Consider the following 16,863-nt stretch of genomic DNA (forward strand, 5'->3'; position numbering starts at 1 on the left):
ATTGTTAGCACTGTCATTGACATTTGCCAGTTCTATTTGCGATGATGCCAGGAAAAGTGACAGCTGATTCAACATGCTCAAATGTTGCCACAGCTCTCTGTATCTTTAGGCCTGATGGGCCTAAAGATACAGTACAACATGCTGTTATCAGTACATGTGCAAGTGAACAACATTCAGAGCAAGACTTGACAAATAAGCAAGGTACTGTACTAAATTAGCCAAAGGGTGGCGCTATAGCACTCAATTGAAAAGTGAACAGGCATAGGTCATGAACTGCTTGACCGTCAGCAATAAAACTCTTAACATCTATCTACTCCTGGGATTTTTGTTTTTAAGTTAGAAAATGAATGTTTTATGAGACAATGAAAATTGCAGTTTTATGAAACTTTACAGTATGGTAGAGGGTCATACTCATGGCACTGAAACCAGTCTTACTCTATTTGGCCAAAGGGGGGGCACTATAGCAATCGTTTGAAAATTAAAACTTTGAACAGGCCTAACTCATGCCTCGTTTGGCCAAAAGCCATGGACCTTGTTTACACATGTGCCTTGACTCATGCGGAACACATCTGTGACTTTTACCAGTAAGCTCCGCCCTCAGAATTTCCGCCATTTTGAGCGGCTTCAAAAATGTCTGTCTGTCTGTGCCTGCGAAACGAACAGCTCTTTAGGTACTTTAAAGTTTTGGTACTGCTGGGTGACCTCAAGTGGCACTGTTTAACAGCCTAAAAGGGCCAGCCACACTGAGCACTAACTGTAGCCAGCCAGCTGTGTTTTACAAAGCTGCTTGACAAAGCAAGCTGGGCTATTTTCTCTCGGGATCGCTTCCACAACCGTATAGTCACGACCTGGCGTCCTGATTGGCTGCCTCGTATCTAGGCAACCAGACACTTAAATTAATGCCAGCAACAACCCATCGTCTAAACGATCGCGTGTACCAAGGGATAACAGGCAGGTGCCCGCACGCACACGCACGCACGTGACTGCCGTGGTATACTGACTCAACTGACTCAGAGCCTTGAGTTCCGCCGCAACAAAAACAATTTAAATACTGCAGGAGAATTAAACAAAAGATAACGTGTTCTTGACTTATTATTGTGGGTTTGGTTTCGCCACCGTGTTGCCTCAATTCTTTAGGGTAACTACTTTGAGCATAACAGTGCAGCGCAGCTAAGAGCACATGCACACCCGCTGATTTAATGGGTAACTGTACTGAGTCTGAGTCACTGTACCTGCGGACCCCCACGCAGACTACCGCGGTTTTGACACATACTGAATGAGAGATGTTCTTTATACCTGCCGAGCCAATGTCAACACTACAACCGACCGCTGTGCGTGAGGTGCGATATAGTATAATGGTTTGGAGAATGGGCTACCTGCTACAAATACAACCAAATGGACCCATAAATGGGAAATGGTGCATTTATATAGCGCCTTTAAGGCACTTTACATAGTGCTTTACATTCACCCATTCACACACACATTCATACACCGATTGCGGCGGAAGCCATGCAAGGTACCAACCAGCACATCAGGAGCAATTTGGGGTTCAGTGTCTTGCCCAAGGACACTTTGACATGTAGACAGGAGGAGCCGGGATTCAAACCGCTGACCCATGGATCATTGCTCTACACCTGCTCTACTGTACTTCCTGAGCCACAGTCGCCCCATAACAGTCCATTTGCACAGTCTCAGAGTTTGTTATAAACGGGTCCTTTGGTTCCATTTTGTAGTAGGCTACACTCACAGTTACAGTCACCTGGACAGATCCTGTTGTCCCACACATGGACAGTCGGACACATGTGTCCCTTTATTTTTCGTTTCCTACATTTCATTATTTCAAAACATAGTTTTTCAAGAATTAAAAACAAATTCTACTATTTCAGTAATTTCATGAAGAAATAAAAGAAAAATTTAAGAAATTAGGTTTAATAAGTAGGCTAGTGAAAATAGATCAGTGTGTTGCATTGCTTGTAGATTGTGAGCTTGTAGATTTGCTATTTTTTCCAACTTTGTGTGACACTGTAGAATGACAAATTAGGGTACTGCATGTATATAAAAAAGAAAAGAAATATACAACGTTTCTGCCCGATAGCAACAACATAATGCTGTGGTTAAGAATTGGCCCATGGTAACAGCAATGGCAGCCAGGCAGACTAGTAGGACAGGTTGATTCTCACGGTCCATTCAAAGTGGGCATTTCGGCGGGGATAATGCCAATAGCCAAATGCCTTTTAGAGAGGGGCTTAAAATGTTGCACTTTGCTCTCAAATTTGAACTTTGCACTTATTTTAAAAGGGTCTATGGTGTGTCTGGAATTAATCTATAGTTTAGGTTTTTAAAATAACTTGAGGGGGTATTCATCTGCTGCATGGGTCATCTTAAAACAAAGTTTTTAAACAAAGTTGTTTCAGTGAGTTGCATAACTTGCATTTGAGTTTTATGAGTCGAGCTCTAATGGGATTAAAGATTAGTAGGTTTAAGTGGGATTACATTCTGAATTCATTACCATCATTGAATTTGGTGAGTGGGAGACCATGAGCTAATGAAAGTCCTTTTGGGAATCCATGACATGAGAACCATTTAAATCCCCTTATCTATAGAGTACGCGCTTTATTAAAGAAATTATCACAAAGCGGGTGTTTTTGAAGTAAAATGTTTAATGCCAGACAGACTCAGCAGACACTGTAAATACACTATATGCAGTAAGGGACAACCTTTTACATCTTGGGACTGTATGTCCTCATGTCTTTCTAATGGTAAATGTCTATACTTTGTTGTCGCGAAAATAGCCGATCTACAAGCTCAGAGCACGATATGTGTTTGTGAACTTATTGATCTATTTTCGGTGCAAGACACTGGCACAACTAAGCAGAAATCTGGAAGGAAGCCGCAACTCCTTTGGTTCTTACGGTCTGTGAAATGTACGCTGTTTGAGAGTTAGGCCAGGATAAAATATGTAAAATGAAACAGACCTGGCGATGATTGTTATACTCATGCTATGCCATTTTATTTGCTTAATGGCATAATATCTGTGCAGTGTGCACCCAGGATTGTCGCTAGATCAGATCACAGAAGTGGATAACATGAGCTCTCTTTCATTCTTCTCCAAAGACATTCTCGTGTGACGTAACACACTGAGAAATTGTCGGCATTTAGACGTCTAAATGATCGTCATGGGGTAAAAAAAGGTCCATATACCGGTAGTTATAGTCTATAGACGGTCTACATTTAGACCTTGATTAGCCAGGTAGACCAAACCGTCTATATATAATCTAAGCCTAGACTGACAATTTTTACCCCAGACCATTTTTTTGGTCAAATTTAGATAAATGCTCAGTGGGAACTGTCGCGAAGCCTGGGAATCAGACCCATTTTGGGTCAGTCAGATTTGAATTAGGTTTAATGCAAGGATTAGGCCAACCATGCAGCTGCACAGCGTTATTAGTCACCATTAAGTGTTTGGTCACCATGCTCACCATGGCTGGACTCTAGGGAATAGGAAATCATTGGTTTAAATCGTGGGAATGGCCTATTGCCTGCCTAAGCCAGATGTTATCCTTTGAAAATGTATTGAGTGAGTGACAAATAAAACCCTCTTGAATCTTTAATATTTTGGAGAATCTAATAATAGAATATTTACATCGTTTGTGAGTCAAAATGGTGTTATCATCTACAATCTACATTATAAATACGTACCGTGTTGTGGCGTATTGATGATGATCAATATATTATTAGATGAGGTCAGTAGTGGCCAAATCAAAATCACAAATCATTTATACTATAGAAAAAAATAACATTTGGCCAAATTAGATTATCTACAAGCTCACAACGCGTTGCATGACACACTGTGAGCTTGGAGATTGGCAAATTTAGGTGTAGAGGGGAATAAGGAGGGGACCAAATATAGACTCATGGGGACCCCGGTCAACAATACATGTAGGATTTAAGTGGTTAACTTTGGATAAAGGCACTCTTGAAATGCAGACCAATCCACAGTATGGCTTACACTACACTACAGGATTTGACGTCTATAAGATGTTGATATACCATGCATGTTTTTATTGTGAATTTTGATGCTGTCATTATTGCCGATGACAAAGACATGGGTGTACGCTCTTTACTCAGCTAAAGATTAAGTAACATCAGGCAAAGGAAACACTGCTGTGTGAATGGTGCATACAATTAAATCATGATGGGAAGCAGTGGTGTGCACAGATATTTAGAGGGGCAGGTGCTCAAGTGAAAAAAGGGCACCTTGTGCAGAGCGTGGAACCGGCCGGTTGACTTAATAGTGTGAGATTTATAGATTTTCGGGCATATACATAATATATTAGAAGCTTCTTTTTTTCAAGAATTGATCAATGTCACCATGGTCCACATACTGTACAAAAAAAAAGTCATCTTTTTTTTTAAGGGCACATTGCTGTCCAGAGGGCAAGGGCAGGTGGTGCTCTAGCACCCACTAGTGTCAATCTGTGCACGCCACTGATGGGAAGCATATCTGTTGGTACCCATTATACAGAGTAATCAATTATTAATCTTGCTGTTGTACATTTGGTTCTCTCAGAGTTCATTTGAAGGATGACCACTACCTTTATCCCAGCATGCGCATAGGAATGGAGCATGTTGATAAAATAGAAGATATGGGCGATAATATGTTATCTACTCTGGATCAATAGTGTCCTCTCCGGGAGATGAATTCTCTGCATAAGGCCCTTGTGAAGTGTTTGGGTTTTAATACCTGTACCACCCACCAGCACCCAGCCTGCTGTGATTCATTATGCCCATTTCCTCACCTATGGAAATGACTAGACATTAGTGGCTCCCAAATGGGGACATGCTGATTAAATCTGCTCAACTTTTAGGCCATCTTGAGGAGTTTGGAATAGTCAACCAAGTTAGACAATTTTTCAACACCTGTACTTAATTGTTAACCGCTTAAACCTTCTAGACCTGCACAAGCACACAGCGATGCGTTATGAGTAGGGTTGTCCCGATCCGATCATGTGATCGTAAATCAGGGCCGATCACGTCATTTTCAAATGATCGGAATCGGATCGGGAGCAAAAAAACGTGATTGGGACATCCCTAGTATCAATATTACATCCCTATCATGATAGACTGGATATTGTCTGTGATTTTCGATATTGTACTATTAACATGTATGTTTACATTATGAGTTAAATGAAGTGTTCATTTCATCCAGAGATGAAAATCGGCCTAGGCTATGAATTTAATTTGGAAATTTAAATTTAAATTTAAATTAAAATGGCTGACAATCAATAAGTTAAACTGTAATGTGTACACTATATTTAATTCACAGAAAATACAATAATATAGCACATACGGTAACCATTTTTGAGACAGGGCTTGGTTTTGAAAAGCCTATATTTTGCACTAAAGTAATATTGAATAACATAAATGTAGGTTTTAAGGCTAGCATGGCATTGTAGAGAAGTGGACTAGTGAGAGATGAGATTGTCTCTCCTTCATTGCGGGACTGCGGGACTCTGGAGATATAGTTACAGTCGTGAATGATCAGCTTCAGTCAGTGTTTTAGTTCGTACCTAGAGTTGTGCATTATCTCCACTGTGCACAGCACCACAGGGGAACTGTCTTTTCTTTATTTTTATATATATATTTTTTTTATCCCACGATTTTGTAACCCATTTTTCACCCCTGTGCCAATCATCTACTGTGATCCTGGGCTCTACACACCCTCCGCCAACCTGGGGAGAGCTACGGACTTAACTCATGCTCCCTTCATGCCTGAGTGTCCAAGTTGCTCCTTTACACCTGACAGGGGGGAGTTTCCCTGGTTGGACGTAGCGCGTGGAAGGAACACGTTATTCCAACCAGTTCCTTTCCCCTCCATCAGGCGCCCCGGTTGGCCAGGGGGAGGCAGTTTAGAGACCAGGATTACTGCATGTTTTTTTGAGGGTACCTACCTACTGTCTTTATATCGATGGTGTTGTTCAGTTCCTTTCCATGTGCGGCACAACAGTACAATGTGTTTGTTTTGTTAGCCTACTGCAAGCACAGCCAAGCTGTTTCACGTAATCGCGTTGGACAAATGAAACCAGCCGGACCAACGTTAATGGCTTAACGTAGGAGCCACATTTTCAAACTATCCACTCGTTGCGACGGACCCGACGGAATAATAGATGTTGTGAGTGATTCTGTGCATGTGTGCCATTGGCATGCCGTTACTTGCTCTCCCATTGGCCAGAGGAGGCAGACGAGGCAGCCAATCAGGCTAGGCCGTCAGTATGACTAGGGCTAGACTAGGTAGGTTGTCTAGTTTTCATGAGCTTTCATTAGTCAGGTTTCACCTGACAAAAAATAAATATCGAATCGGGGAACAAAATCGATATCAGCAGATACTCAAAATCAATCGGATTGAGAGCAAAAAAAAAAGCCAAACGTGTCAGCCAAATGAGATATCAGCAAGTGATTTCTTGAGGTAATTGTTTATACCCGAAAATCACGAGGGCTAATTTGACCTCTAGGTGAGTCACCTCTGGTACACTGGGCGGATCAACACCTCCAGGTATCCGGACTGAACTCGGCTAGAGGCTAAGTTTCAAAATTGGAATAGTACAGCTGTGACTGATGATGTTTCACGAGTCTATGAGAACACAATAGCCGATACGACAGATAAAGAGAAACGGCCATAGATAAACATGCACATTATAGAGAATTTAACAAAATGTAAAGGTCATGAATACTAATACAGTATTAATACAGTAGAAATTAAATACATTTGTTACTATGAGCTACATGTTGAACATTACAGCAGCACAATCACCTAAACAGCAGCACAATCACCTAAACACTAAACAGTGTATGCACAGCACATGCATACAGCTATATGCAAAGCAATACACACAAGAGCTATCTGTATGAACACATTTAATTGATATCATTAATACCAAATGAGAGCAAATGGAAGCAAATGTTAATGAAATTCATTCATTACACATGTTTGAATACAATTAGTAGTTAGGGCAGCATCTTCCCCCCTCAGATAATTATTTTCTTAATCGGAAGCCTATTTCAAATTGCTAGTATGGCATGATTATAATTAGTTTGTCGGGGTTAGTATGAATTTGTGTCTTTTTCAGCAAAGCCATAAATGTAACTATAGTGTCATCATCCAACTCAGGTAATCAATGTTAAAAGCAATGTCCATCCACCATGCACATCGTGTGAAGGTCAGGCCTCCCACCAAGAGTACATTATTGAACCAAACCTTTCATATACTCTTTCCGGCTGCCTCTGTCTTCATTCCAGACCGTCTTTTCATTAGCTGGCCTGCAGCATGAGACTAATGTTGTTCTGGGTGGCCCCTAGGTCTGTGCAGGGGGGCATCCATCATGACAATGTGCCATGTGGAGCCACACACACACACACACACACACACACACACACACACACACACACACTATGCTCTGTGTAATTGCAGATGGATACCCACAGGACGAGATGATTTACAAGTGGAGGAAGAACTCTGTGGAGGCGACTGACCAGAAGTCATGGCGACTCTATCAGTTTGATTTTATGGGCCTGAGGAATACTTCAGACATCTTAAAGACCACAGCAGGTAAGCTCGCCATCTCCTGTGACAGTTCATTGCCATATAGTAAGTTATGGATCACAAAAGTTAAGTTATATATAGCACTGGTTCTCATCTGAAGGACTAAAATTACTATGTGTCCATACAAGATTTGTGCTGATAAAATGTTTAAAAAATATTCCCCCTTTGCGTTGCACTGTTGCAGATCTGCTATTCTTGTGGGGTGGTTTAAAACAGCTGCCTGAGCCCTGAGCTGGAACGTAAGTGGGCTGCCTGAATTGTGTATCTTAAAAAATGTAAACAGAGGGATCTCGAGCCCCAAGCTGTACTGGAGCCAGTATCGGATGAGGACGTCACGTCAAAGTACTACATGTACATGTCTTTCTTTGGGAACATTTTTCAAATTATTAAAAACAAAGAGTGAACAGTTGAGTCCATAGCATGAAGTTAGTAGGCCTACATGGTCAATCATTAATAGTATATTAAGAAGAAGACGATGTCTCAGCATGTAGGCAGTAAGCAGACACTGTAGCTGCTTGTGCCCTCAAGCCACAGTCAGGAGTTTTTCTAGATCTAGAGCACAAATCAAAATCAGGGATCAAGGAGCTTCATGGTGTGGCGTGTTGTGGTGTGTTGGCCTTGAAATCCGTGAAAAATCAGCATAAAGAAAAAGTGCTCTTCTGGGCACACGTCTCCACCAGGAGAATAGGACTGTGTGAGATGTTTGGCAAAATGTTTAGGAGTAATATATATATATATATATATATATATATATATATATATATATATATATATATATATATATATATTATTTTTTTTTGCAACAATTTTCTTCATTTTGTTGAGGAAATGCAGAGCCAGATCACTCATAGCATCTCTGAGGATAGAATTATGGATGAACGAAACGGGTCACTCCAAACTTTGGAAGGCGATGTTAGTCAATCAGTGTAGAATCTGAGAAATCCAACAGACTCGTCTTGATCACATGACTACAGAGATCCTGTGTACCGTTTGCGTGAGATTTGGATGAAATCTGTGCAACATAAGCAATGTGTTGCAGAAATCGGTCTCATGGTGACGCTATAACCGGCAGATGTGGAGGGATGCAGGGACAATGTTTTTCCATGGCCTCTAGGGAGTGCGCATACATAAGTTGTATACCGATCGAATGAGTGGCATGACGTCCTCGGCCTAGTGGAAATGTGTATAATTTCACGGAAATTGCACACCATTTGTGATTTGTGTCATTTTGTTCAAAACGGACTAATCATGTGAGCTTTGGAAGCCAATCTTAGCCATGGGAAGATGGGAAATGGTGCAGATCCGTGTTGATCACATGACTATGGAGATATTGTATCCATATTCGGTATACACTTTGTACGAGTTATCTACAGTGCCTAAATGGTGGCGCTATAACAGGCCGTTGAAGAATATTTGGGGCAGAGGTTCGTCGTTGTCATCCAGGGAGAGTGTGTGCAAAGTTTGTCATGAATCGGCCAACGGTGGCGGAGATTAGCTGGAAACGGACGGACGGAAGGACGGACAGACGGACGGACGGACGGAAGGACAGACGGAAGGACGGACGGACACACGCACACACACAAACACACACAGACGAAGTGGAAAAAATACTCTCTCCCCATGCCTTCGGCCTGGTGGTAGTGTGGCCCAAATTGGACCCCTCGGAATTGCCCTCTGTGTCCTTGCTGGCAACCACCTAGGCGTACCATCCTCCAGAATACATAAATAAATAATATATTAATGCACTTTGATTACCCTGCTCTACCTTGGATGTTTCAATCTCTTGTTCATTACTTGCCAAGAAAGAAATCACACCCGTGTGAAGTGAGTGGTGCAACTCCAGTGTCCAGATTTGCACCATCTGTCGCCACACCCACCAAAGCTGCTTTCGTAAACACTGTCTGTCTGTCTGTCTGTCTGTCTGTCTGTATTTTTATAAATATTGTACCATGAGTATTGGCAAGAGCTTGATGTGAGAACTACCATGTATCGTTTGTAAGAGGTTATATTTTCCAATTTCTTAAAAAGTAACCCAATTCTGCATCAATCATATTTTTCTGTATTGTTGCGCTTCAACTTGGGAACAGCTTTGGCTCTCATTTAAGAGCAAACCTCTGTGTCCATTTCCATTTTGCGCAGGTGATTATGTGGTGATGACCGTCTACTTTGACCTCAGCAGAAGAATGGGCTACTTCACCATCCAGACTTATATCCCCTGCATCCTCACCGTCGTCCTCTCTTGGGTGTCCTTCTGGATCAAAAAAGATGCCACGCCAGCCAGAACGGCACTAGGTACTCGTTCTGTCAATCACTCTCTTAGGATACATACGTATACCGGTGGTTCACAGCGTGGAGTTCGGGTCATTGCTGGTTTCAGAGGGTCCCCAGCTAAATTATTGATAGTAACCAAACTGATCCAAATTGAAACTGGTCTGTAACTCAGTACAAATGGATACTCGCAGTCCATTTTGGTTCCATTTGTTCAATCTCGGAGTTGCGTAAAGCATCCTCTGTGAGGATTTTAGTGTAGAATGGGGTAACAAAACGTGGGTCTGTGGCCCTAATGCATAATAAAACTCTAACTTGAAAATAAAAAGGTTGTGAATCAATGCAGTATGTACAGTACACTTAATTTCCACTGTTAGTTAAGCAGCAGTGGTGTTACATGCTTAAAGTGTTTACTTTTAGTTGCCTTTTTATGTGCTTTTTATGTCCCCCGTTTTACCTTCAATCACACTTTTTTGCTTCTGTTCTTTCATTGCTTTTTTTCCTCCATGCTGTCCATTTGTTGTGCAGTCCTGTGGAACACTTTGGTGAAGGTAATCGATCTCACTCCTTCTTTCGCCTTTGTTTTATTATTTCATTCCGCACATTTGAGTTTGAGTGATGCTTTGTTGATTGTGCAGTACATTTATATGACATAGCCATTTAGCTTATTATATTATCTGAAAGGGACAAACCTCTCCACTCTCAACCTCACGTCCATATATTTTGGGCATGTCATGCCTTGTGTGCATGAATCACTGGCAGGACAGCGTCTTTGTGAGAAGGCAGACTGGCATGAAAGTGTTTCCATATTCGTTGAATGACGGGTTTGTGTTTGTTTGTTTGTATGTATGTCTGTTTGTCTGTTTGTTTGTTTGAACACCAGCCTTCATCTGCCTTTGCAATGCATATTGCCCCACTGCCGCAGGCAGATACAGTGATATTATAGTATTGCTACGCGAGGCTATTTCAGCCCGGGATGCTTGAATGACACAACTGATAATTAACTACATCGTAACACCAGATATTTTTTGAGACTACATTAACACCCATGGGATTTTCTTATGGGTGACTTTAACTTTTACTGGAATAACTGGAGTACCAGTATTTGTACTTTTACTCACGTATGGCTTATATCAACTGTACTTTATGCACTTATGCTGGCTGGATGGCTACCTTCAGGCATCACATTACTTAACGGTTAATGTTTTTTTTTTTTGTCATAGTTGTGGCCCCCGACATCATCTTGTTGAATACCACTGTCCTATAGGTATACTCAGGGTCTGCTATATGACCTACTGTAGGAGGGTGTCAGTGACAGACGTATTAACTGCTTTTATTACAGTATTTCCACCCATTTAAATTGATCTGCCCTTGGTGATCTGTTTGAGGTGCTGTAAATTGATGCATCCACTTTCCCAGCTTGTGATGCAACTTGTAGATTTTTGGATCACAACGCTGTGCGCAACCAAGTATAAATCAAACGTAAATGTCTTTTGCCACAGCCCACCCACCACAATTGCTGCAATTTTCACATTTTTTTCCTAATAACCAACCATCAACATTTATGTTGTGTGAAAGCAGAGCAAAGTATTACAATATATATATACACTACTACTTCTTTACTAGGCCGAAGGCATGGCAGAGACAGTTTTTTGTTTGTTTTTGGCTTTGGCTTTTGTGCTTGTATTGATAGTTACAGTGAAGACAGACAGCAAAGAGGGAGAAAGAGAAGGGGAGAGACATGCAGCAAAGGTCGTCATGAACGGGACTCGAACACGCAACGCATCAGGCCAGAGCCTATATGTGGCATGTGCCTGAACCACTAGACTGGCAGGCGCCCCCGCAGAGACTGTTTTGAACCCTGTCCATCTGTCTGTCCATCCGTCTGTCCATCCGTGTCTGTCCATCTGTCTGTGACAAGCTAATCTTCGGCACTGTTGGGCAGATCCCAGCGATACTGTGCACACACACTCCCTTGATGGGAGTGTGCCTTATAGCGCTGTGCCTTATAGCGCCACCAGAAGGATGACTTTTGTAAAACAATTTTTTATACAAATGTCACGCAGATCAGTACACATGATCTCTATAGTCATGTGATCAAGATGGAATCCATTTGTTTTTTTTACATATTTCATCCTGATTGGCCAAGATTGACATCTAAAGTTTGCAGGAGTGTCCCGTTTTGAACAAAATGCCTAAAATCATGAACGCAGCATCCGATTGCTCAGCTATGAAACTTGCACGCACATTCGCACTATGTTGAGGAACAAATGCCACCCTTTTTACATTGACAGATTATAGCACCAACCGGAGGCCGATTTTGTTAGTCCTACAGATTTTGTAGTCATGTGATCAAGAATCTGTCCGATTCATTATTCCATCAACATTGCTGGCCCACAATAACCTACCTGACCTGGCGCAGACCTGTGCTCTGAGTAGTGCTTTTTGTGAAAAATGCCTGTTGCTGAAAAGCCTTCTTTTTCTCCATGTCACACTCCCATATCTCTCAACTGAATAGCTGCTTTGATGAAAGGAACACCTGATTTGTAGTGCCATGGTAAAACTAGACTGAGGCAGTGTCAGACAGATCAGGACACACAGACAAAGGAATGGGACAGGGAGAGAACATGAAGGATGAGTGCAATTAATCTGTCAGATTAAATAAATCATTATGCTATTCGCATCTGAATGTGGGAGGAAAATAGATATTTTTTTTTTTTTCAGGCTTTGATTGATGGTGTTCAGGAGGAGGAAGGGAGATAACAAATGGGTCTGATGCAGGCAGGCAATGTATAGCGTTCCTGGAGAGGGACAAGGACAGCGTACCACACATGTGCTTATCAATCTGATACCAATTAACCCATTAAGATTGACAGTATGTGTGATGCTGTTGGTGACGTCAGCATGTTGAAAGCATGGGGAACAGTACACAGGTGGACTGCATTATGCTTTTGTAAAGATCGTGGCAAAACCTGCTAATGGCAGGTTTTGTCCTTGTTCCGCTGTAGGTACTTGTCAGTGCACCCACCATAAGTGGGAAGCTGAGTTTGTCTAAAGTAGTCTGAAAATGACAGTGTCATTAGAATATTTGAAGTATTTGTGATGGGTTAAGGGGCTGATACAATTATTTGTGTAGAGGGTGTAAAGGAAGGGACACAGGCCTGAGGGGCTCCAGTGTTGGTAATGACTGTTTAAGAGGATTCCGTCTCTATTTGAAGTAGCGAATCCAGTGGATGAGGAGTGGAGGAAGGTTGAGGAGGTCTCAAGTCTCTCGATCATCTGGTGGTCCTGAATGGTGTTGAAGTTTGGGCTGAACTGAAGCATCATCCTCTGTCTCTCATTTGGCCCTAGGCATACTGATGGTCTGTAACCACTTGAACCCTAAATACCGTACCTAAAGTAGTTGAGCGAAGTAAAAATAGCAGATCTTGTAGATCTGCTATATTTATGCCAAATATTGCCCCAGAATAGGGACACTAGGCGAAAATGTGACCAGAAAATGTGTGAGGTGTCAACCTCAAATAGATTTGGCCCGGCTGTTACCATAGAAACCTCAGAGAAACAGATCGAGGCAGGGATTTTTATTTGCTACTTGTTTGTATGTTCACAAGGGATTGTTTGTATGTTCACAAGGGAGAGAGAGGGGTAACGGGGAAATGGAGACTGAAGGCAAGAGCAAACATACAGCTAGAAGAATCTTTAAAGTTTTTCTTTGTTGGCTTAATTTTTGTTTTAATCTCTGTGAACCTGACAAAAGATGTTTATTTTGATTTTTTTAACATTGCATTTTGTTCTGTCAGTTATTTCTGGTGAGCAATATGATAATATAACAAAGTATAGGGTTAGATGTCACATCTTCAAAATGTCACCAGTGCTTAGCTGGCTAACTTTGGTCCCAAACGGCTATTTGTCATTGTGCCTATAAGCTCGATCGCCTGGCAGCCATGGTTGTGGAGTGAAATTTGGTATAGTTTTTTTTTTTTTTGCCAAAAATATTGTATAGTATATAGGCTACATACAATCTTTTTTTATAGGACATTTTTAGCCCAAGGAGTGTTGTTTGTGCAAAACTAATGCTTGGAATGGATTCAGAATCATGAAAACCCCCTAGTTTGACATGCAACATGCTATATAAAGCGTAATGACATTTTGAAAATCTATGTAATAATGACTAAGGGTGGGTCCCGAACCTCGGGACCAAGCAGATACCGAACCGAACATGCTTGGGTACCGGGTACCAGGTACCGAACCGAACATGGGTACCGGGTACCGAACCGAACATGGGTACCGGGTACCGAACCGAACATGGGTACCGGGTACCGAACCGAACATGGGTACCGGGTACCGAACCGAACATGCTTGGGTACCGGGTACCAGATACCCATTCAAATAATTCAATTTCGGTTCTCCCTATTGGTTCCTACAGACGCACGCACTATTTATTTATTATTTTTCTTCCCTTTTTATCCTATCCTTGATGTTGTTTACAATAAGATATATAGAATATATATATATAGCTTGTTGTTTACAATAAGATATATAGAATATAGCTCAGAGTCTCAGGCATATATTTGTTATTGTCATTGTCAGTAGTATAGTAAGAGGTAATACAGAATAGATAATAATAAAATAATAAAACATGTAAAGTAGCTCACTGTAGTATCCACAAATAGGGGGCCCGTTAGGAACTGGAATCGATAAGCAGAACCGGAATCAGTACCGGACTCATACAAATCCTAACGATTCCCATCCCTATATGACACGGTTGGCATAAAAAGTTGCGTTGGCTCTTCCCTAACATTCTCCAGGTCTCCCAATATAAATGATGAATGATTGCTAAGATGTGAAACTGTCTTGATCTGGTCCTCGCAGGTATAACCACAGTGTTGACCATGACCACCCTGAGCACGGTGGCCAGGACGTCGTTACCCAGGGTGTCCTATGTCACTGCAATGGATCTCTTCGTCACTGTCTGCTTCCTCTTTGTCTTCGCCGCTTTGATGGAGTACGCCACGTTGAATTACTACTCATACAGCGCTCAAAGACCCAGCTGCAGCAAGGCCAAGAGATCGGTAAGGTTGTCCATGAATCGAGACTATAGGGCTACTATGTTGCATTCTTTCAATTGCAATTAATTAATAACAATTCATCTCTATTTTAGCCTGATTTATACTGTACTTTACTGCTAAAGTATAAATGTGTAGCAATGCAATGCGTTGTATGAGGTTTTAGGTAGAATATTAATTCACCAGCCCTATCAGTCAGTGACTCCATCAGTCAGTCAGTCAGTCAGTCAGTCAGTCAGTCAGTCAGTCAGTCAGAGATGTTCACATTAAAAAGGCTGCTGTGGTCCAGTCCAAAAAATGCACAAAAGATCAAACAACCAATATTAGTGTGAGAGTGTGCTACATATATTAAGAAAGTTGGAGAACCACTGATAAGGACGCATAACTCAAATGCCGATATTCTGATGATACTGTACAATTGTGTTCTATACTGTATGTAACCCATCTGTGCTCCAGACCAATTCAATTGAATGTTCATATGAGGGTCCTTGGCACGTTTTTTTAGAACTACTGATTTAGAAGGTATTTGTACAATCAGCCTTAAGTCTTAAATGGATTAAAAACCAAAAGAGCTTGTTTGCCAACCTATCTTTGGAACTTATAAAACATCTATTTAAAGTGGAACGAGTTGGACTCAGACCTACTTTGGAACTACTTCCCAAATACTGAGACTCTATAGAATATCATTCATTTTTAGGCCAACAGGCCAATCTTTATCTCTCACTCAGTGACTCATGCAGTCACAGATGTTCACAGGATTGAAAGCCCCATGTAGGCACATACAATATGTGCCTCCAGCACTAAACTAAACACTGCCAGATCTACAGAAAATGTACTGCTCTACTGACTGACTCAAATACTACTAGTTTAGGCTTTTTCTTCCAAATGAGCTTTGTTTCATTGTAGTGTTAACATTGTGGTCCACTTAAGATTTGTATATTGTCCATAATACCTAGTTGGGTCTAATTTATGTGTTGCTGCCTTCTTGAAGGCAACTTGTTTATGTTGAATAACTTCCCAAATTCCCAATTCCCAAGTGATTTGTTCCCAGTATATTCTGGAAAATATACTGGGTTCTCCCCGTCTCTCCAGGTCTTTAATAAACAGAAAACACATTTGACCAATCAGGAGAGAGTATACAGAGAGTTATACAAATTTGTATAAGCCATAGTTGCAAGTTCTATTCTTAGATGTTCATTTTGACAAATTATTTCTCTCTCTGTGGCATTTCAGAACTACTCCGTACTGGACGTGGGTTCACCACACACGGTCATCACACTGAACAACTCGCTGTACTGGCAGGAGTTTGAAGACGCTTGTGTCTATGAGTGCCTGGAAGGCAAAGACTGCCAGAGCTTCTTCTGCTGCTATGAGGAATGCAAAGATGGCGCATGGCGACGAGGCCGCATTCACATAGATCTACTTGAACTGGATGCCTATTCCCGCGTCTTTTTTCCCACCTCCTTCCTTTTGTTCAACATTGTCTATTGGGTGGGCTATCTCTACCTTTAGCACTCAGCAGGAGGCACTTAATTAAGGAAGACTCAGAAAGCACAGTCTAAAGCTCAATTTATAGTTGGGTGCGCACTGGTGTCATGCACACTGGTGTCAAAACATAAATCAAGCTTTAGATCATATACAAAAAGAAACCCTCCTTAAAAGGTACAGCAACACCATGTGACTTCTTACCCAATGTAATTATCCTAACATAGTCAGGAGGACATCATTTGCCTGCAGGCCTTTCCCCAACAGAGATTTCTGCCTTTTTGACTTCAGGTATGACAACATGACATTATTTATTCCCTTGTACACGTGCAGGGTGACGCAAGCAGACTATTTTGCTAATAACAGTAATACCGAAACAAAAGAAGGAAATGTGCTTTGCACTGCGACCCACAAAATGTCTCAGTCGATGTGGGTCATTTCTAA

The 16,863-nt window shown here is 41.5% G+C and overlaps 1 protein-coding gene across 1 annotated transcript in view; it reads left to right on the top strand.

Annotated features, from left to right (window-relative positions):
* gabrg3 (gamma-aminobutyric acid type A receptor subunit gamma3) overlaps nucleotides 1-16,446 on the top strand; it is a gene marked incomplete at both ends in the record, with an annotated part of 95,304 nt that extends 78,858 nt beyond the window's left edge. The window contains 4 exons of the mRNA XM_080770917.1: nucleotides 7,469-7,606; nucleotides 9,740-9,892; nucleotides 14,741-14,940; nucleotides 16,168-16,446. Coding sequence (XP_080627043.1) covers nucleotides 7,469-7,606; nucleotides 9,740-9,892; nucleotides 14,741-14,940; nucleotides 16,168-16,446 — 770 coding nt within the window. The remainder of the gene's footprint in view (nucleotides 1-7,468; nucleotides 7,607-9,739; nucleotides 9,893-14,740; nucleotides 14,941-16,167) is intronic.
* Nucleotides 16,447-16,863: the final 417 nt, after the last annotated feature.

The sequence above is a fragment of the Protomyctophum bolini genome (genome assembly GCF_963924005.1).
Source record: "Protomyctophum bolini genome assembly, chromosome: 8".
NCBI lineage: Eukaryota > Metazoa > Chordata > Actinopteri > Myctophiformes > Myctophidae > Protomyctophum > Protomyctophum bolini.